Source organism: Cherax quadricarinatus, chromosome 37 (assembly GCF_038502225.1).
Source record: "Cherax quadricarinatus isolate ZL_2023a chromosome 37, ASM3850222v1, whole genome shotgun sequence".
Taxonomy (NCBI): Eukaryota; Metazoa; Arthropoda; class Malacostraca; order Decapoda; family Parastacidae; genus Cherax; species Cherax quadricarinatus.
In genome coordinates this window covers 116,151-136,150 of record NC_091328.1, presented here as the reverse complement: position 1 = coordinate 136,150, position 20,000 = coordinate 116,151, and the positions used below count along the sequence as shown (strand labels likewise).

The 20,000-nt window shown below is 44.9% G+C and overlaps 1 protein-coding gene across 1 annotated transcript in view; it reads left to right on the top strand.

Moving 5' to 3' along the window:
• LOC128704033 (cGMP-specific 3',5'-cyclic phosphodiesterase) overlaps window positions 1-20,000 on the top strand; it is a 43,554-nt gene that overhangs the window by 1,817 nt on the left and 21,737 nt on the right. Inside the window, exons 3-6 of the mRNA XM_070091745.1 lie at window positions 3,098-3,211; window positions 11,297-11,970; window positions 12,275-12,384; window positions 17,971-18,110. Coding sequence (XP_069947846.1) covers window positions 3,098-3,211; window positions 11,297-11,970; window positions 12,275-12,384; window positions 17,971-18,110 — 1,038 coding nt within the window. The remainder of the gene's footprint in view (window positions 1-3,097; window positions 3,212-11,296; window positions 11,971-12,274; window positions 12,385-17,970; window positions 18,111-20,000) is intronic.

Sequence of the window (20,000 nt, the reverse complement as noted above, 5' to 3'; positions counted from 1 at the left end):
GATTTGTAACGTAATGTTGTTGGTGTAGCTTCTCTTGTTATGAAAGTTCTCATTATCTACCCTGGCATTTTTCCTGGCCTTGTCCTCGTACACTTCACTTCCACTCTCTTCCTTCTTCTCCTCTTCCTTCCTTCCCTTCTCCTCCCTTCCCTCTTCCTCCTCGTCCCTTCCCTCTTCCTCTTCCTCACTTCCCTCTTCCTCCCTTTCCTCTTCCTCCTCCCTTTCCTCTTCCTCCCTTTCCCCTCCCTTTGCTCTTTCTCATTCTTCCCTTTTCTCCTCCTTCCTTTCTTCTTTCTCCTCCTCCTCCCTTCCCTCTTCCTCCTTCCTTCCCAACACATCCGGATGACCAAAAAATTGCCAAGTTTTCTGCAAGAATGCAATATCCGCCTTCCTTGTTTTTATATTTCCACAATTTGTTGGAGGTATTGTGGGAAGGTGTTGAATAGTCGTGGCTCCTTTACACTGAGTTCTCTCAGTGTATTCATCTCTTCCTTGCTTCTCACTGAAGGTATCCTGCACCGTCTGCCAAGCCTACCTACCTTCATAAGCAAAAATTTCAGTGTGCTGGTTTGGTATCTTCCAGGTGTAGATTATGATGTATCTTTCTCGCCTGCGTTCTAGGGAGTACAGTTCTAGGTGCTTCAAGCACTCCCAGTACTTCAGGTGCTTGACTGAGTTCTTACGAGCTGTGACGGTTCTCTCTACATTATCCAGTTCAGTAATTTTTCCAGCCCTGAATTAGGTTGTTAGTACACAGCAATATTCCAGCCTGAACAGAATCATTGGCTTGGTATCTCTTGTTATGAAGGTTCTAGTTATCCAACTTATTATTTTTCTTGCAGTTGTGATAACATTGTTGTTCTCTTGAACGTGAAATCTTCTGACATTATCACTCCCAGATCTCACACATCACACTGACTCTGTTGAGTGTTTAAGTCTTTATTGTTCTCTGATCTTGTTGTTGTTTCCTCATTCCTTACATGACGTAGTAACTGAAATTTATCCTCACTGAACATCATATTGTTGTCAGTGGACCACTGGAAGACTTGGTTTATATCAGTGGTCCACTGGAAAACTTGGTTTATATCAGTGATCCACTGGAAGACTTGGTTTATATCAGTAGTCCACTGGACGACTTGGTTAATATCAGTGGTCCACTGGAGGACTTGGTTTATATCAGTGATCCACTGGAAGACTTGGTTTATATCAGTGATCCACTGGAATACTTGGTTTATATCAGTGATCCACTGGACGACTTGGTTTATATCAGTGATCCACTGGAAGACTTGGTTTATATCAGTGATCCACTGGAATACTTGGTTTATATCAGTGATCCACTGGACGACTTGGTTTATATCAGTGATCCACTGGAATACTTGGTTTATATCAGTGATCCACTGGACGACTTGGTTTATATCAGTGGTCCACTGGAAGACTTGGTTTATATCAGTGATCCACTGGAATACTTGGTTTATATCAGTGATCCACTGGAAGACTTGGTTTATATCAGTGATCCACTGGAAGACTTGGTTTATATCAGTGATCCACTGGAATACTTGGTTTATATCAGTGGTCCAATGGAATACTTGGTTTATATCAGTGATCCACTGGAATACTTGGTTAATATCAGTGGTCCACTGGAAGACTTGGTTTATATCAGTGATCCACTGGAAGACTTGGTTTATATCAGTGGTCCACTGGAAAACTTGGTTTATATCAGTAGTCCACTGGACGACTTGGTTTATATCAGTGGTCCACTGGACGACTTGGTTTATATCAGTGGTCCAATGGAATACTTGGTTTATATCAGTGGTCCAATGGAATACTTGGTTTATATCAGTGGTCCACTGGAACACTTGGTTTATATCAGTGGTCCAATGGAATACTTGGTTTATATCAGTGGTCCAGTGGAATACTTGGTTTATATCAGTGGTCCACTAGTGGTACAATGGACGACTTGGTTTATATCAGTGGTCCACTGGAACACTTGGTTTATATCAGTGGTCCAATGGAATACTTGGTTTATATCAGTGGTCCAGTGGAATACTTGGTTTATATCAGTGGTCCACTAGTGGTACAATGGAAGGCTTGGTATATATCAGTGGTCCACTAGTGGTCCAATGGAAGACTTGGTTTATATCAGTGGTCCACTGGAACACTTGGTTTATATCAGTGGTCCACTAGTGGTACAATGGAAGACTTGGTTTATATCAGTGGTCCACTGGTGGTCCAATGGAAGACTTGGTTTATATCAATGGCCCAATGGAACATTTGGTTTATATCAGTGGTCCAATGGAATACTTGGTTTATATCAGTGGTCCACTGGAACACTTGGTTTATATCAGTGGTCCACTGGAAGATAGATAGAGAGAGAGAGAGAAACGTGTACTCATAAATGTCATTCAGCGACCGGGAATTATTATTATTATTATAATCAAGGGGGAAGCACTAAACCCGTAGGATTATACAGCGCCTATGGGGGGATGGAAGGCATTCAGGCTTAATTCAGGGAACTGGAGCACAGATCCAATTCCCTAGATCAAGAGCCCCTCACCAGCGTCAAGGAGCCTTCCTTGAGGGGCAGCGACCGGGAAGAAGGGGAAGAATGGGAGGGGGTAGCTCAACTTCCTTGGATTATGAGGCCATCGAACCCCCCTCCCCTCACCCCCCTAGTTGAGGGGGAGGGGAGGGGGGTTCCGGGTTCATCCAACATGGCGTCCTGTGTACAAAACTTGCCTTCATAAAAGCATGATTTTTTTTTTCATTTTCCATTAAAATACATCAAAATTAACTATTTTTAGAGACATATTCTTCTGTTTTTTATTGTTAATATAATTATTGTAAGACGTTTTTGTGTGTGAATGGTTAATGCAAAGGAGCCTGAGTCCAGAGAAATAAGTCACACTAGCTTTCGACAGTAATATATATATTATATACGTGGCTATGTCATCAGCGTGCCTTCATTATTATTAATTTTTATATTATATTTATTATGCATGTATTAAACATTTATTGTGTATATAAGGAGCAAATAAGACAAGTTGGTTTGAAAAGGATCATTCGTAATTGGTGTAAATAACGTTGGTATTGTTGACAGTTGTCAGCTGTGTGTGAGGCGAGGCTGACCTTCCTCATCCTCGTCTCTGCTGATGAGGAGCTGACAGTACACGTCCTGGGTCCTCATCGTCTCTCCTGCCCACTCACAATACCGGTAAGTTGCTCACAATACCAGTGAGGTCACTGGTGACCTCAGTATCTCTCATTAACAACCATCGACCTCACCCGTCCCCACTCACTCATTATTATAAATAAAATGAAGATAATAATCTCATGGTGAGGTAGACGGGGACAGTGACTATACTACCTCACTCAAATACATTTATTTACTTATTGTACAATAGTATGCTTTGGAGAAGCAGAAAGGGGTTTGATACTGAGATTAATGGGGATGGTACACAAATTCAGAAAAGGAATAATTTTACTGACAAGAGTGAATATAACTTTTACTTTCATCCTCCTTCATCTTAGCAAAAACACTCTGAACGATTTTGCTCGGATTTTATCCCCTTTTCCGTAACATTGCTAGCTCCTGGTGATGTGTTGATTGCAACACGAAAGGCCTAGAGCTATATTTCAACTCCCCACCTGACTGTTTTGCATAACTTACACTATAAGTTGGTAGAACAGTTCACCTCAGGAATTCAGTCAACTTGTAGCCACAGGTCCCAAGACCCACTGGTGGCCCGGTGGCTAAAGCTCCAGGTAACCCGCTTCACACACGGAGGGCCCGGGTTCGATTCCCGGCGGGTGGAAACATTTCGACACGTTTCCTTACACCTGTTGTCCTGTTCACCTAGCAGCAAATAGGTACCTGGTGTGGGTCGCATCCTGGGGGACAAGATTAAGGACCCCAATGGAAATAAGTTAGACAGTCCTCGATGACGCACTGACTTTCTTGGGTTATCCTGGGTGGCTAACCCTCCGGGGTTAAAAATCCGAACGAAATCTTATCTTATCTTATCTCCTGCCAGCCGGTACTCTGCCCAAAGTCTCCAACAGTGTCTCCGACTGTCTCGTCCAGCCAAAGTACTGTCCTCTGTCAGTCCTCTGTCCAGAGCTCTCCACACCGGCAAGAGTTCTTCCCTCTCCCTCTTAGCTGTTTCCTTGTGCTTATATAGTCCTCTGTGCGCCCCTTCCCCTAACTCTAAGGTCCAGGGGACACCCTTCATGGCTAGCAGACCACGTGTGGTTTACACAAAGGGATAGACCAGAGTCAGAATTCCGAGACTTAACACATAGCCTCGTCTTGTGGCCTAGTGACACTAGATTTAGTGGGACTCGTGGTGACCAGGTGTGTGAAACAGTTCATTTACATCATACTCTTCCTCCTCCAGATTTGTCAGTAAACAGGACAAGTGTTTTCTGAACTTATAAAGACCTCTAACCCCCCCCCCCGTTCCCTATAACTTCTAGCCAGACGTCATATCCCAGGGAAAACTTCACCAGGTGGTCACCATAGGGATATAGATTCCCCAGACATAACCAAGGTGTGAAGATTACCAGCCAAGACTCCTATTTTAGCAACAGGACACAGTGTTATATTATCATTGTTAATCAAGCATCAACAACCTTATTGGTGGTAGAGGTAAAGTTAGTGTGTGTAACCCAGCTTATTAACCACTCGGATACCAAACTGTTTTCAAGCATATTTAAAAAAAAAAAAGACATTAAAATCCCGTAGTATGACTTGCGTGTGTGTGGTTTAAACTGGTAAGAGATGCAAGAAGAGTGGTCAGTTGTGTTTGTGAGAGATGTGTCAGCAGTGTGTTGTTTACTGTGGTGGCCCCTGGAGGAGGAATTAAAGCTGCCAGCCTCTTGGCATCTACACCACGCTGCTCCTCCTTCCCGTCTCCACTCTTCAAGCCTTTGATGTCATTTCACAGAGTAAACATAAACTTATTTACTCTAATTTAACGCAGTGTGGATGTTTTTGTTTGCTGCTGCTGCTGCTGCTGCTGCTGCTGCTGCTGCCGCTGCTGCTGCTGTTGCTGCCGTTGTGCTTTTGCGGAAGCGTTAAATTTGTATGGGTTATAGAGCGTTTAAGATCATTACGCGGCTCAGAGTATTTTGCAAGATTCAATTCTCTTCAAACTTTCAGGAGTTCCAAGTTTTTTTTCCAGCAGTTTCAGGCCACCTTCAGCAGTTCCAAGACACTTTTAGTAGTTCCTGAACACCTTCAGCAGTTCCAAGACACTTTTAGTAGTTCCTGAACACCTTCAGCAGTTCCAAGACACTTTTAGTAGTTCCTGAACACCTTCAGCAGTTCCATGACACTTGTAGTAGTTCCAGGATACTAGTATTTCCATAAATCGTAAGCAGTTCCAGGACACCTACAGTTCCAGGACCCTTGTAGTAGTTCCAGGACACCTACAACACTTCCAGGACACCTACAGCAGTTCCAGGACCCTTGTAGTAGTTCCAGGACCCTTGTAGTTCCAGGACACTAGTACCATAAATCATAGAGCAGTTCCAGGACATCTACAGCAGTTCCAGGACACTTTCAGTACTTCCAGAACACTTACATCAATTCCTGGACACTCAGTAATTGCAGTACAGTGTAATTCACAGAGACGCAATGTAATTATAACATGTCAAGTGTTCCCAGGTAACCTCACCTGCTCAGGTGGACGTGTTTACTGTCCCTCGTGGGTGCAGGGAGAGTCTAGTGGGTCTGGGTGTGGAGGTTGAGTGAGTGGAGGCTGAGTGTGAGTGGAGGTTGAGGTGGAGGGCACTACTTCCTCCACGCAAGGAATTTCATTTGGCAGGGGACTTGATGGGTTCCTAAGGAATTTCTCCCTCTCTCCCTCTCTCCCTCTCTCCCTCTCTCCCTCTCTCCCTCTCTCCCTCTCTCCCTCCCTCCCTCCCTCCCTCCCTCCCCCCCACACCCTACGTGAAGTAATGGAGAAGATAAGGGAGTGGTAGAGCACTTGGAGAGAAATGCTTTCATGAACAATAACCAGCAAGGCTTCACTGATGGTATGTCTTGTCTTACCAACCTGTTGGAATTCTGTCACAAAATAACAGAGAGAGGAGGGAGGGAGGGAATGATGGGTGGACTGGATATTCCTGGAGTACAGCAAGAAGGTATTTGATAGTGTAAGTCACAAGGCACTAGGATAACATAGATTGCGGCAAGAATAACATGGAACATACTCCGGTGGTTTAGTAAGACACATGTGCAACACTTGGGTGTGTGTATTCCGAAACGTTTCGTCTACACAGTAGACTTCTACAGTCAAATATAGAGGAGGCAGTAGACTGTGGAGCAGAACTCTTCTCCAGGTTGAGCGACTGATTACATCACCTCTCCACTGTTCCGATGCCTCTTCTGTATTCGACTGAAGACGCCTACTGGGTAGGCGAAACGTTTTGGAATAAAGATCCCTTCAAGGGAGGTTCCTTGATGCTGGTGAGCGGCTCTTGATCTAGGGAATTGGATCTGTGCTTCAATTCCCTGAATGCCTTCCGCCTCCCCACCCCCTCACGGGCGCTGTATAATCCTTACGGGTTTAGCGCTCCCCCATAAGAATTCTGAATGAAGATACCTAACTGTTGCACGTGTGTCTTATATAGACGTTGGAAGATAGAAGAACAAGGGGAGATAGGATAGACAGGGACAAACTGAGAGGTGTGAAACAGGTAGACAACGGCTTGTTTGGAAATTAGTCAATGATCGGTCTGAGGAATGTCAGGAAGTGGAATGGAGGCAGGCTCCACACACAGTTTGAGGAATAGGTACGATAGGGCCCACAAGGCTAGGAGGGAGTGAATCTGGAGAGTGGCAGGTTGAGAGGCGGGGCCAGGAGCTGAGATCCGACCCCTGCAGCAACATATAGGTGAGTATAGATGTGACACATGAACAAGGGAACTGAAAACCCAGATGAACCATAGGAATGTTAGGAAGTATTTCTTTAGCCTTACAGTTGTCAGGAAAAGGAATAATCTGGAAAGTGAAGTAATGGAGGCAAGTTCCATACACAGCTTTAAGAAGGGGTATGATAAGGCTCTAGGAGAGGGGAGAGAGTGACCTAGTATCGACCAGTGAAGAGGCGGAGCCAGGAGCTATGAATCGACCCCTGCAACCACATATAGGTGAGTACACACACACACACACACACACACACACACACACACACACACACACACACACACACACACACACACACACACACTGCAAAGAGACCTGGACAGGCTGGACATGTGGTCCAGTAACTGGCTTCTCGAATTCAATCCAGCCAAATGCAAAGTCATGAAGATTGGGGAGGGGCAAAGAAGACCGCAGACAGAGTATAGGCTAGGTGGACAAAGACTACAGACCTCACTCAGGGAGAAAGACCTTGGGGTGACCATAACACCGAGCACATCACCGGAGGCACACATCAACCAAATAACCGCTGCAGCATACGGGCGCCTGGCAAACCTGAGAATAGCGTTCCGATACCTTAATAAGGAATCGTTCAAGACACTGTACACTGTGTATGTTAGGCCCATACTGGAGTATGCAGCACCAGTCTGGAACCCACACCTGGTCAAGCACGTCAAGAAGTTAGAGAAAGTACAAAGGTTTGCAACAAGGCTAGTCCCAGAGCTCAAGGGAATGTCGTACGAGGAAAGGTTAAGGGAAATCGGACTGACAACACTGGAGGACAGAAGGGTCAGGGGAGACATGATAACGACATACAAGATACTGCGGGGAATAGACAAGGTGGACAGAGATAGGATGTTCCAGAGAGGGGACACAGGGACAAGGGGTCACAACTGGAAGCTGAAGACTCAGACGAGTCACAGGGACGTTAGGAAGTATTTCTTCAGTCATAGAGTCGTCAGCAAGTGGAATAGCCTAGCAAGTGAAGTAGTGGAGGCAGGAGCCATACATAGTTTTAAGAAGAGGTATGACAAAGCTCAGGAAGCAGAGAGAGAGAGAGAGAGGACCCAGTAGCGATCAGTGAAGAGGCGGGGCCAGGAGCTGAGTCTCGACCCCTGCAACCACAATTAGGTGAGTACACACACACACACACACATATACACACATACACACATACACACACACACACACACACACACACACACACACACACACACACACACACACACACACACAAGGCTCAATATCCCGCTCCTAACTTACAATATTTCCGACCAAATATTCCCTTTGTTTACAACACAGTGTTGTCCCGAAGGTGGTGTACCACGTCCCAGGACAAGGCTACCTCCACGCTGCTTACCCTTAAGAGTCACGTTACCGTGGTGTGGGCATAAGAGTGTGACCCTTGAGGGTCCTCAGCGTATAGCATGTTACACACCGCCAGTCTTTGAAAGGCTCGCCAATACACGTCGTTACTCAAGGTTTGTCGTAAGTAACGAGGCTATCAGTGTCCCTTCTTCCCCCTCTCCCACACCCCCTGGGGGGGAAGACTCCCTTCCCTGGGGTATGATGGACCTCCCTACATCTGGTAAGAAGGGGGTGGGGGGAGACTCGACTAGATGTGTTTTAAGAAAGCTAAAACTTCGTCAGAAGAAAGTTTTAATGTTCAGTGATCACACGACGTGTATGATACCTCAGCTTTTTCCTTCTCTCTCTCTCTCTCTCTCTCTCTCTCTCTCTCTCTCTCTCTCTCTCTCTCTCTCTCTCTCTCTCTCTCTCTCTCTCTCTCTCTCTCTCTCTCTCTCTCTCCCTCCCTCCCTCCCTCCCTCCCTCTCCCCCCCCCACCTTTTCAATGCCACTCATCACTCTTCCAACCCATTTTCTTTCTAATCCCTCGCTCTCCCTGTTAAGAAATTGGCGGCACATGGAATAGGAGGAGAAATTATCTCCTGGGTTAGGTTAGGAAAGTTTTGCAACGAGGACAGAGTGAAGGCACTGAACTTGCACTCGCTACAAAGACCAGTTAGGGAATGAAGAATAAAGTGGATATACCGGGTTAATCACCGTCTTTACGCTGAAGCTTAACCCAGAGCCTACCCTTGACCCTGACCTTGAGCATATACATAAGGCGCAGGCTGATTTTCCAAGTTTTTTGTGGGTGCACCTTATATACCAGAAAATACGGTACTCGCCTTGCAAAACATTCACTCCAACCATTGTGCATACGTGGTCACAATAAAGCTAATAGAACTCTTGGCTTCCCATCAAGAAGTATAAATAACAGAAGTCTTAAGGTTATATTTCAAGTTAACATATCCTAGGTAAGTCACCATTTATATTATGTTGCACAGTTCTGGTCTCCATATTACAGGACGGTCATAAATGTGCTGGAAAATATAAACAGAAGGATGACCAAGTTGATACCACGTATTACAAACCTTTCCAACGAGGATAGACCGAAGACGCTAAACTTACACTCTCTACAAGGACCAGTTAGGGAATTAGGAATAAATGAAGATGTAAATAACGTGTTGAAAACATGTAACCAAGACGCGACTCTCAACAATGGAATCATATTGGATAAATTTAAATTTCGAAGGAATTTAGGGAAGTACTGGTTTGGCAGTAGAGTTGTAGATGAGTGGAACAAACTGCCAGGTAGTGTCGGTGAGGAGAAAACTTTGTATAGCTTTAAATATAGATTGCACGGGTACTTAAGCCAGTAGCATGGGCCAGTAGGCCTTCCTCAGTGCTCCTGCAATCTTATTCGGTGTTCCTCGTTTCCATTCCTCCAACTCTTCCTTTCTAACCTTTCACTCCTCCCTTTCCAATCCTCCAAACCATCCTTCCAATCCTCTACTCCCTTACCAGTCCTGCACTGCTCCCTCAGCACTGGCATAGTAGGTGGTAGTGTTAGTGGGTGTTATTGTTTGTTATGGGTAATGACGCGTGACTGACGCCGGGGGAGGGTGCGTATGTTCCCCCTCCCGTCCTGCATGGGGGTGGCTCTCCCCCCTCTCCTTTCGCTGCAGTGTTGGGGAGGAGAGCGGGGTTGTGGGGGAAGAGTGCCCTCATCTTGATCAATAGGGATGCTGTGCATCTGGCCACTGCTACCCCGGATGTTTCAGGGTCTGAACCGGATATTTTGGGGTATCAGGGCCGGATATTTGGGGGTCAGGGCCGGATATTTTGGGGGTCAGGGTCGGATGTTTTTGGGGGTCAGGGCTGGATATTTTTGGAGGTCAGGGCCGGATATGTTTGGAATTCAGGACAGGATATTTGGAGTTCAGGGCCTGATATTTGCGGGTCAGAGCTGGATATTTGGAGTTCAGGGCCTGATATTTGGGGGTCAGAGCTGGATATATGGAGTTCAGGGCCTGATATTTGGGGGTCAGAGCCGAATATTTGGGGGTGGGGTCAGGACCCACTTAAAATTGGTTACCAAGGGATAACCTCAGAAAGCCTCTTCTGAGCGCTTGTTGTCGAGGGAGTATCTAAGGTGCCACTATTCTGACACTTCTAATTTCGTAACAATGCAGTAGTGTTTTTTACGTTGCTGGGGGATCTCGATACAGGGAATTCTACGCTTGTCTAAACCTATAGGCCTGACCTGCTTCCACCTGTGGATTTGTCTAATGTGATATCGCCTACGACTGCTTCACCTCACCTGTCTGCAGTGTATAAGGCCACTTATCAAGATTGATGCACTGATTTCATCGATTCCAGCTTGAGGGACTGATTACCTGAGACTCCTTCTGATCTTCACCATTCTTTGTGTGGACCGATGAAGTCACTGTGTGGCGAATCATCAGTATTTTGCATTATTGCATTGTTTTGCTTGGTGGTGGGTGGCTCTTGATCCAAGGTGGCTAAATGATCAATATTCCGCAGGTGTTATATGATCCCCTACCAGTTTAGCGCTCCCCCCTCGTTAAAACACATTTCAGTGAAGAACATCAATTATCAACGGCTGATTAATCTCACAAAATGAATGACGTTTGAAGGATATCGGCTGGGTAGGCATACGCATTTTGTTGCGCTTTGTGCCCTAACTGGAGAATGCATCTTCCGGTAGGCTTGAAACTTTCATTGCTGATGTGCTTGCCTCGAGGGGAAACAATCTTATGTTGAAAATGTTTTCTTGCAACAATTTTATTCATGAAGTTGGTATCCTTAAAATAATTGGTACCCATGAAATAATTGGACAATGTTTCTTCTTGTCAGATATAAGTCAGTGTTTGACTGGCTATCCTAGGTTAAGTCTACAGTGTATGTGTGTACTTTGGTTATCTTAGATTAAATCTACAGTTAGTGTTGTGTGATGCGTTGTAACTAGTGTTGTGATGAGTTATAACTAGTGTAATGTTGCAGGTCAACAACAACAGCTTCAACAAGGCCCTGACCTCCCGGCGTCCCATGACCCTGGCTGACATGCAGCCCTCGCACCAGGAGGACCTTTGGAGGCTCTTGGGCCTCCTTCACGAGGCTGACGGCATCAGCAGCGTCCGTAGAGTGTCCATGGACCCCGCCGCATCTCACGCCGACCGCCGGGGTTTCAAGAGCGCCGCCCGCAACGGCTCCGCCAGGAGCGTCGACGAGTCCACCTCCAGATTCAAGGTGCTGTCCAGGGACCTGTCCGTGGACGTGTCACGATCTGGGCTCAAGGGAAGCTGGGGCACGGACTACCACGGACTCGCCGCTACGCACAAGTACCACAGGGCCTCGCTGCCCGCTCACCGCACACAGAAGGGGAGCAGGGAGAGCTTCGAAGACGCGTCTCCGCTTCCCACAGCCTCCCAGCAGAGCATGGATGCCGGAGACTCTCTCCCCGGCATGCCTCTCCCAGAGTCCAACAGCTCAAAGGCGGCCTCGGCGGAGTCCTCGAGCAGAGCCAGCAGAGAGTCCTTCTGGCCGAGGTCACTGCTATGCGTGCCCATCAGTGCCCCGGGCAAGGACACCACGGACGTGCTGGCCTGCCTTGTCAACAAGGTTCCTGCTGGGGACTTCTCTCAACGTGACGTGCTCAAAGTGCAGGAGTGTTTCAGGTGAGTGTTGTTGCTTGAGTGTTTCGGGCAACACACTGTGTTGCAGGTACTAGCACTTGTGTTGCCTGTACTAGCACTGTTACAGGTTCTAGCACTGTTGCTGCAGGTACATGCACAATGTTACAGGTACTAGCACTACGTTACAGGTCCTAGCACAGTGTGTTACAGGTTCTAGCACTGTTCCAGGTCCTAGTACTGTGTTTGAGGTACTAGCGCTGCGTTACAGGTTCTAGCACTGTTAGAGGTATTAGCACTGTGTTAGATGCACTAGCACTGTGTTACATGTTCTTACACTGTGTTACAGGTACACAGTAGGGATGCTGTTAAACACTGCCACAGCAGAGAGGGAGAGACGTCTACGTACACAGTGCCAGGCACTTCTGAATGTAGCACAGAACCTCTTCACCCACCTGGGTAAGTTAACCCACCTGTGTGTTGTTAGTTCACCCACTTGTGTGTATATTTCACCCACTTGTGTGTTGTTAGTTCACTGTCCATCACCTGTAGACAATACCTGTCAACCTATCATGCTTGTAGACAATACATCTCAATCTATCATGCTTGTAGACAATACCTGTCATCCTATCATGCTTGTAGACAATACCTGTCATCCTATCATACTTGTAGATAATACCTGTCAACCTATCATGCTTGTAGACAATACCTGTCATCCTATCATACTTGTAGATAATACCTGTCAACCTATCATGCTTGTAGACAATACCTGTCATCCTATCATACTTGTAGACAATACCTGTCAACCTATCATGCGTGTAGACAATACCAGTCATCATACTTGTAGACAATACCTGTCAACCTATCATGCGTGTAGACAATACCTGTCATATCATACTTGTGGACAATACCTGTCAACCTATAATGCTTGTAGACTACCTGTCAACCTATCATGCTTGTAGACGATACCTGTCATCCTATCATACTTGTAGACAATACCTGTCAACCTATCATACTTGTAGACAATACCTGTCAACCTATCATACTTGTAGATAATACCTGTCAACCTATCATACATGTAGACAATACCTGTCAATCTATCACACTTGTAGATAATACTTGTCAACCTATCATACTTGTAGACAATACCTGTCAACCTATCATACTTGTAGACAATACCTGTCAACCTATCATACTTGTAGACAATACCTGTCAACCTATCATGCGTGTAGGCAATACCTGTCAACCTATCATGCTTGTAGACAATATCTGTCATCCTATCATACTTGTAGGCAATACCTGTCAACCTATCATGCGTGTAGGCAATACCTGTCAACCTATCATGCGTGTAGGCAATACCTGTCAACCTATCATGCGTGTAGACAATACCTGTCAACCTATCATGCGTGTAGACAATATCTGTCATCCTATCATACTTGTAGACAATATCTGTCAACCTATCATGCGTGTAGGCAATACCTGTCAACCTATCATGCGTGTAGGCAATACCTGTCAACCTATCATGCGTGTAGACAATACCTGTCAACCTATCATGCGTGTAGACAGTACCTGTCAACCTATCATGCGTGTAGACAATATCTGTCATCCTATCATACTTGTAGACAATATCTGGCCCGGTGGCCTGGTGGCTAAAGCTCCCGCTTCACACACGGAGGGCCCGGGTTCGATTCCCGGCGGGTGGAAACATTTCGACACGTTTCCTTACACCTGTTGTCCTGTTCACCTAGCAGCAAATAGGTACCTGGGTGTTAGTCGACTGGTGTGGGTGGCATCCTGGGGGACAAGATTAAGGACCCCAATGGAAATAAGTTAGACAGTCCTCGATGACGCACTGACTTTCTTGGGTTATCCTGGGTGGCTAACCCTCCGGGGTTAAAAATCCGAAGAAAATCTTATCTTATCTTATCATGCGTGTAGGCAATACCTGTCAACCTATCATGCGTGTAGACAATATCTGTCATCCTATCATACTTGTAGACAATACCTTTCAACCTATCATGCGTGTAGACAATATCTGTCATCCTATCATACTTGTAGACAATACCTGTCAACCTATCATGCGTGTAGACAATATCTGTCATCCTATCATACTTGTAGACAATACCTGTCAACCTATCATGCGTGTAGACAATATCTGTCATCCTATCATACTTGTAGACAATATCTGTCAACCTATCATGCGTGTAGACAATATCTGTCATCCTTATCATACTTATAGACAATACCTGTCAACCTATCATGCGTGTAGACAATATCTGTCATCCTTATCATACTTATAGACAATACCTGTCAACCTATCATGCGTGTAGACAGTACTTATCATCCTGTCACTGGATTGAACAATGAAAATAATAAATAATAATAATAATAATAATAATAATAATAATAATGCTACAGTTTTCCAAGGACGTAAGAAATCACAAATTTAGTTTACAAGTTTGTTGTGAGTGTTAGCTATGGTAATTAGCTATGCCTGTTATGATAATTAGTGATGTCTGTTAATTATGGTAATTAAGTCTGTTAATTATGGTAAATAGTGATGTCTGTTATGGTAATTAGTTAAGTCTGTTAGTTCTGGTAATTAGGTAAGTCTGTTAGTTCTGGTAATTAGGTAAGTCTGTTAGTTCTGGTAATTAGGTAAGTCTGTTAGTTCTGGTAATTAGGCAAGTCCGTTAGTTCTGGTAATTAGGTAAGTCTGTTAGTTCTGGTAATTAGTTAAGTCTTTTAATTCTGGTAATTAGGTAAGTGTTAGTTCTGGTAATTAGGTGTTAGTTCTGGTAATTAGGTAAGTGTTATTTCTGGTAATTAGGTAAGTGTTATTTCTGGTAATTAGGTAAGTGTTAGTTCTGGTAATTAGGTAAGTGTTAGTTCTGGTAATTAGGTAAGTGTTCTGGTAATTAGGTAAGTGTTAGTTCTGGTAATTAGGTAAGTGTTAGTTCTGGTAATTAGGTAAGTGTTAGTTCTGGTAATTAGGTGTTCTGGTAATTAGGTGTTCTGGTAATTAGGTAAGTTTTAGTTCTGGTAATTAGGTGTTAGATCTGGTAATTAGGTGTTAGTTCTGGTAATTAGTTAAGTATTTTAGTTCTGGTAATTAGGTAAGTGTTAGTTCTGGTAATTAGGTAAGTGTTCTGGTAATTAGGTAAGTGTTAGTTCTGGTAATTAGGTAAGTGTTCTGGTAATTAGGTAAGTGTTAGCACTGGTAATTAGGTAAGTGTTAGTTCTGGTAATTAGGTGTTCTGGTAATTAGTTAAGTGTTTTAGTTCTGGTAATTTGGTGTTAGTTCTGGTAATTAGGTGTTAGTTCTGGTAATTAGGTGTTAGTTCTGGTAATTAGGTGTTAGTTCTGGTAATTAGGTGTTCTGGTAATTAGGTGTTAGTTCTGGTAATTAGGTGTTCTGGTAATTAGGCAAGTGTTAGTTCTGGTAATTAGGTAAGTGTTAGTTCTGGTAATTAGGTAAGCGTTAGTTCTGGTAATTAGGTAAGTGTTAGTTCTGGTAATTTGGTGTTCTGGTAATTAGGTGTTCTGGTAATTAGGTAAGTGTTAGTTCTGGTAATTAGGTAAGTGTTAGTTCTGGTAATTAGGTGTTAGTTCTGGTAATTAGGTAAGTGTTAGTTCTGGTAATTAGGTAAGTGTTAGTTCTGGTAATTAGGTAAGTTTTAGTTCTGGTAATTAGGTGTTCTGGTAATTAGGTGTTAATTCTGGTAATTAGGTGTTCTGGTAATTAGGTAAGTGTTAGTTCTGGTAATTAGGTGTTCTGGTAATTAGGTGTTAGTTCTGGTAATTAGGTAAGTGTTCTGGTAATTAGGTGTTAGTTCTGGTAATTAGGTAAGTGTTAGTTCTGGTAATTAGGTGTTCTGGTAATTAGGTGTTCTGGTAATTAGGTAAGTGTTGTGGTAATTAGGTGTTCTGGTAATTAGGTAAGTGTTGTGGTAATTAGGTGTTCTGGTAATTAGATAAGTGTTGTGGTAATTAGGTGTTCTGGTAATTAGGTAAGTGTTGTGGTAATTAGGTGTTCTGGTAATTAGGTAAGTGTTAGTTCTGGTAATTAGGTGTTCTGGTAATTAGGTAAGTGTTAGTTCTGGTAATTAGGTGTTCTGGTAATTAGGTAAGTGTTAGTTGTGGTTATTAGGTGTTCTGGTAATTAGGTAAGTGTTAGTTGTGGTAATTAGGTGTTCTGGTAATTAGGTAAGTGTTGTGGTAATTAGGTGTTCTGGTAATTAGGTAAGTGTTGTGGTAATTAGGTGTTGTGATAATTAGGTGTTGTGGTAATTAGGTGTTGTGGTAATTAGGTGTTGTGGTAATTAGGTGTTGTGGTAATTAGGTGTTGTGGTAATTAGGTGTTGTGGTAATTAGGTGTTCTGGTAATTAGGTGTTCTGGTAATTAGGTAAGTATCATAATTACCTTGTCACTTGTGAATAATTTTTTTACAGCTCAACTTTTATGGCATTAATTGTACTGTCAGTTAGTGACCACCTGTTGAACCACCTGTGTCAGACCACCTGTTGAACCAGCTGTTGAACCACCTGTTGAGCCACCTGTGTCAGACCACCTGTTGAACCACCTGTGTCAGACCTGTTGAACCACCTGTGTCAGACCACCTGTTGAACCACCTGTGTCAGACCACCTGTTGAACCACCTGTGTCAGACCACCTGTTGAACCACCTGTGTCAGACCACCTGTTGATCCACCTGTGTCAGACCACCTGTTAGACCACCTGTGTCAGACCGCCTGTTGAGCCACCTGTGTCAGACCGCCTGTTGAACCACCTGTGTCAGACCGCCTGTTGAACCACCTGTGTCAGACCGCCTGTTGAACCACCTGTGTCAGACCACCTGTTGAACCACTTGTGTCAGACCACCTGTTGAACCACCTGTGTCAGACCACCTGTTGAACCACCTGTGTTAGACCACCTTTTGAACCACTTTTGTCAGACCGCCTGTTGAACCACCTGTGTCAGACCAGCTGTTGAACCACCCGTGTCAGACCGCCTGTTGAACCACCTGTGTCAGACCGCCTGTTGAACCACCTGTCAGACCACTTGTTGATCAACCTGTGCCAGACCACCTGTTAGACCACATTTGTCGGACCACCTGTTGAACCACCTGTGTCAGACCACGTGTGTCAGGCCACCTGTTGAACCACCTGTGTCAGACCTGTTGGACCTGTGTCAGACCACCTGTTGATCTACCTGTGTCAGACCACCTGTTGAATCACCTGTGTCAGACCACCTTTGTCAGACCACCTGTTGAACCACCTGTGTCAGACCACCTGTTGATCAACCTGTGTCAGACCACCTGTTAGACCACCTGTGTCAGACTGCCTGTTGAGCCACCTGTGTCAGACCGCCTGTTGAACCACCTGTGTCAGACCACTTGTGTCAGACCACCTGTTGAACCACCTGTGTCAGACCACCTGTTGAACCACCTGTGTCAGACCACCTGTTGAACCACCTGTGTTAGACCACCTGTTGAACCACTTTTGTCAGACCGCCTGTTGAACCACCTGTGTCAGACCAGCTGTTGAACCACCTGTGTCAGACCGCCTGTTGAACCACCTGTCAGACCACTTGTTGATCAACCTGTGCCAGACCACCTGTTAGACCACATTTGTCGGACCACCTGTTGAACCACCTGTGTCAGACCACCTGTTGAACCACCTGTGTCAGACCTGTTGGACCTGTGTCAGACCACCTGTTGATCTACCTGTGTCAGACCACCTGCTCAACCACATGTCAGACCACCTTCTGAACTGCCTGTCAGACCACCTGTGTCAAATCACCTGTTGAACTGCCTGTGTCAGACAACCTGTTGGACTGTATGCGCGCGCGCGCGCGCGTGTGTGTGCACTCGCCCACTTGTGGTTACAGGGGTCGAATCATGGGTCCCGGCCCTGACTTATTACTTTTCATTATTCTTCCCTGTATCCTTACCCTTCCTCCTGCTCCTCCTGCCGTACCTCTGCCTTACCTCTGTACCTGGGTCAGGGTAGTGTCTCGAGGTAACAGCTGTGTGATGCTGCTGCAGATAACGTGACGGTGCTGCTGAGGGAGATCATGGCTGAGGCGAGACAGCTGACAGCAGCTGAGAGATGCTCACTCTTCCTGCTGGACCGCGAGCAGAACCAGCTGGTAGCCAAGGTCTTCGATGGTGAGAGCAAGGAGGAGGTAAGTCACCATACACTATACCTTATTGTATAACACCAAACCTGTATACACCAGCAGTGTGCTGCTGTACTATTCTGTATGATAGTTACAAAGTGGGAGCACCAGCAGTGTGCTGCTACACTATTCTATATGATAGTTACACAGTGGGAACACCAGCAGTGTGTTGCTGCACTATTCTATATGATAGCTACACAGTGGTAACACTCGCAGTGTGTTGCTGCACTATTCTGTGTGATAGTTACACAGTGGTAACACCAGCAGTGTGCTGCTGCACTATTTTATATGATAGTTACACAGTGGTAACACCAGCAGTGTGTTGCTACAATATTCTATATGATAGTTACACAGTGGGACCACCAGCAGTGTGCTGCTACACTATTCTATATGATAGTTACACAGTGGTAACACCAGCAGTGTGTTGCTACACTATTCTATATGATAGTTACACAGTGGGACCACCAGCAGTGTGCTGCTACACTATTCTATATGATAGTTACACAGTGGTAACACCAGCAGTGTGTTGATGCACTATTCTGTATGATAGTTACACAGTGGGAACACCAGCAGTGTGTTGCTGCACTATTCTGTATGATAGTTACACAGTGGGAACACCAGCAGTGTGATGCTGCACTATTCTATATGATAGTTACACAGTGGTAACACCAGCAGTGTGTTGCTGCACTATTCTGTATGATAGTTACACAGTGGGAACACCAGCAGTGTGTTGCTGCACTATTCTGTATGATAGTTACACAGTGGGAACACCAGCAGTGTGATGCTGCACTATTCTATATGATAGTTACACAGTGGTAACACCAGCAGTGTGTTGATGCACTATTCTGTATGATAGTTACACAGTGGGAACACCAGCAGTGTGTTGCTGCACTATTCTGTATGATAGTTACACAGTGGGAACACCAACAGTGTGTTGCTGCACTATTCTGTATGATAGTTACACAGTGGGAACACCAGCAGTGTGTTGCTGCACTATTCTGTATGATAGTTACACAGTGGGAACACCAGCAGTGTGTTGCTGCACTATTCTATATAATTGTTGCTGTGACTGTGCGAAGGGAGATCGTGTCCAATTTTGATCTAGTTATCAGTACCATTTAGACAATTCAGCTAAAATGGACACTTAAGATAGGTCATCTTAAGGCGATATTTCGGTCCACTCTGAGCCATTATCAAGTCACAATTGGGGCGAGACATGGAGAAGGCCAGAAGACAGTGGAGGGGGAGGGGGGTGACGGGAAGAATAGTAGTATAATAGTTGATAGAAGTAGTCCATGGATGTCGTCGAATTAACAGTAGTGGTAGCAATAGTGTAGTTAGAAGCAGAGGCAGTAGTAGTAATAGTAGTGGTGGTAGTAGTATATTTACGAGTAGTATTGATAGTATTTGTGGAAACAGATCAGAATATTGGATAGTTGATAGTTCTTGTTCAGAAATTCTGAATATATGTCAGTGAGTCTCAGCCCAGACTTGTCTACCACCTTGTTACTCACTCCAGACTTGTCTACCACCGTGTTACTCACTCCAAACTTGTCTACCACCTTGTTACTCACTCCAGACTTGTCTACCACCGTGTTACTCACTCCAGACTTGTCTACCACCTTGTTACTCACTCCAGACTTGTCTACCACCTTGTTACTCACTCCAGACTTGTCTACCACCGTGTTACTCACTCCAGACTTGTCTACCACCTTGTTACTCACTCCAGACTTGTCTACCACCTTGTTACTCACTCCAGACTTGTCTACCACCTTGTTACTCACTCCAGACTTGTCTACCACCGTGTTACTCACTCCAGACTTGTCTACCACCGTGTTACTCACTCCAAACTTGTCTACCACCTTGTTACTCTTTATAGACAAAAATATAAGAACG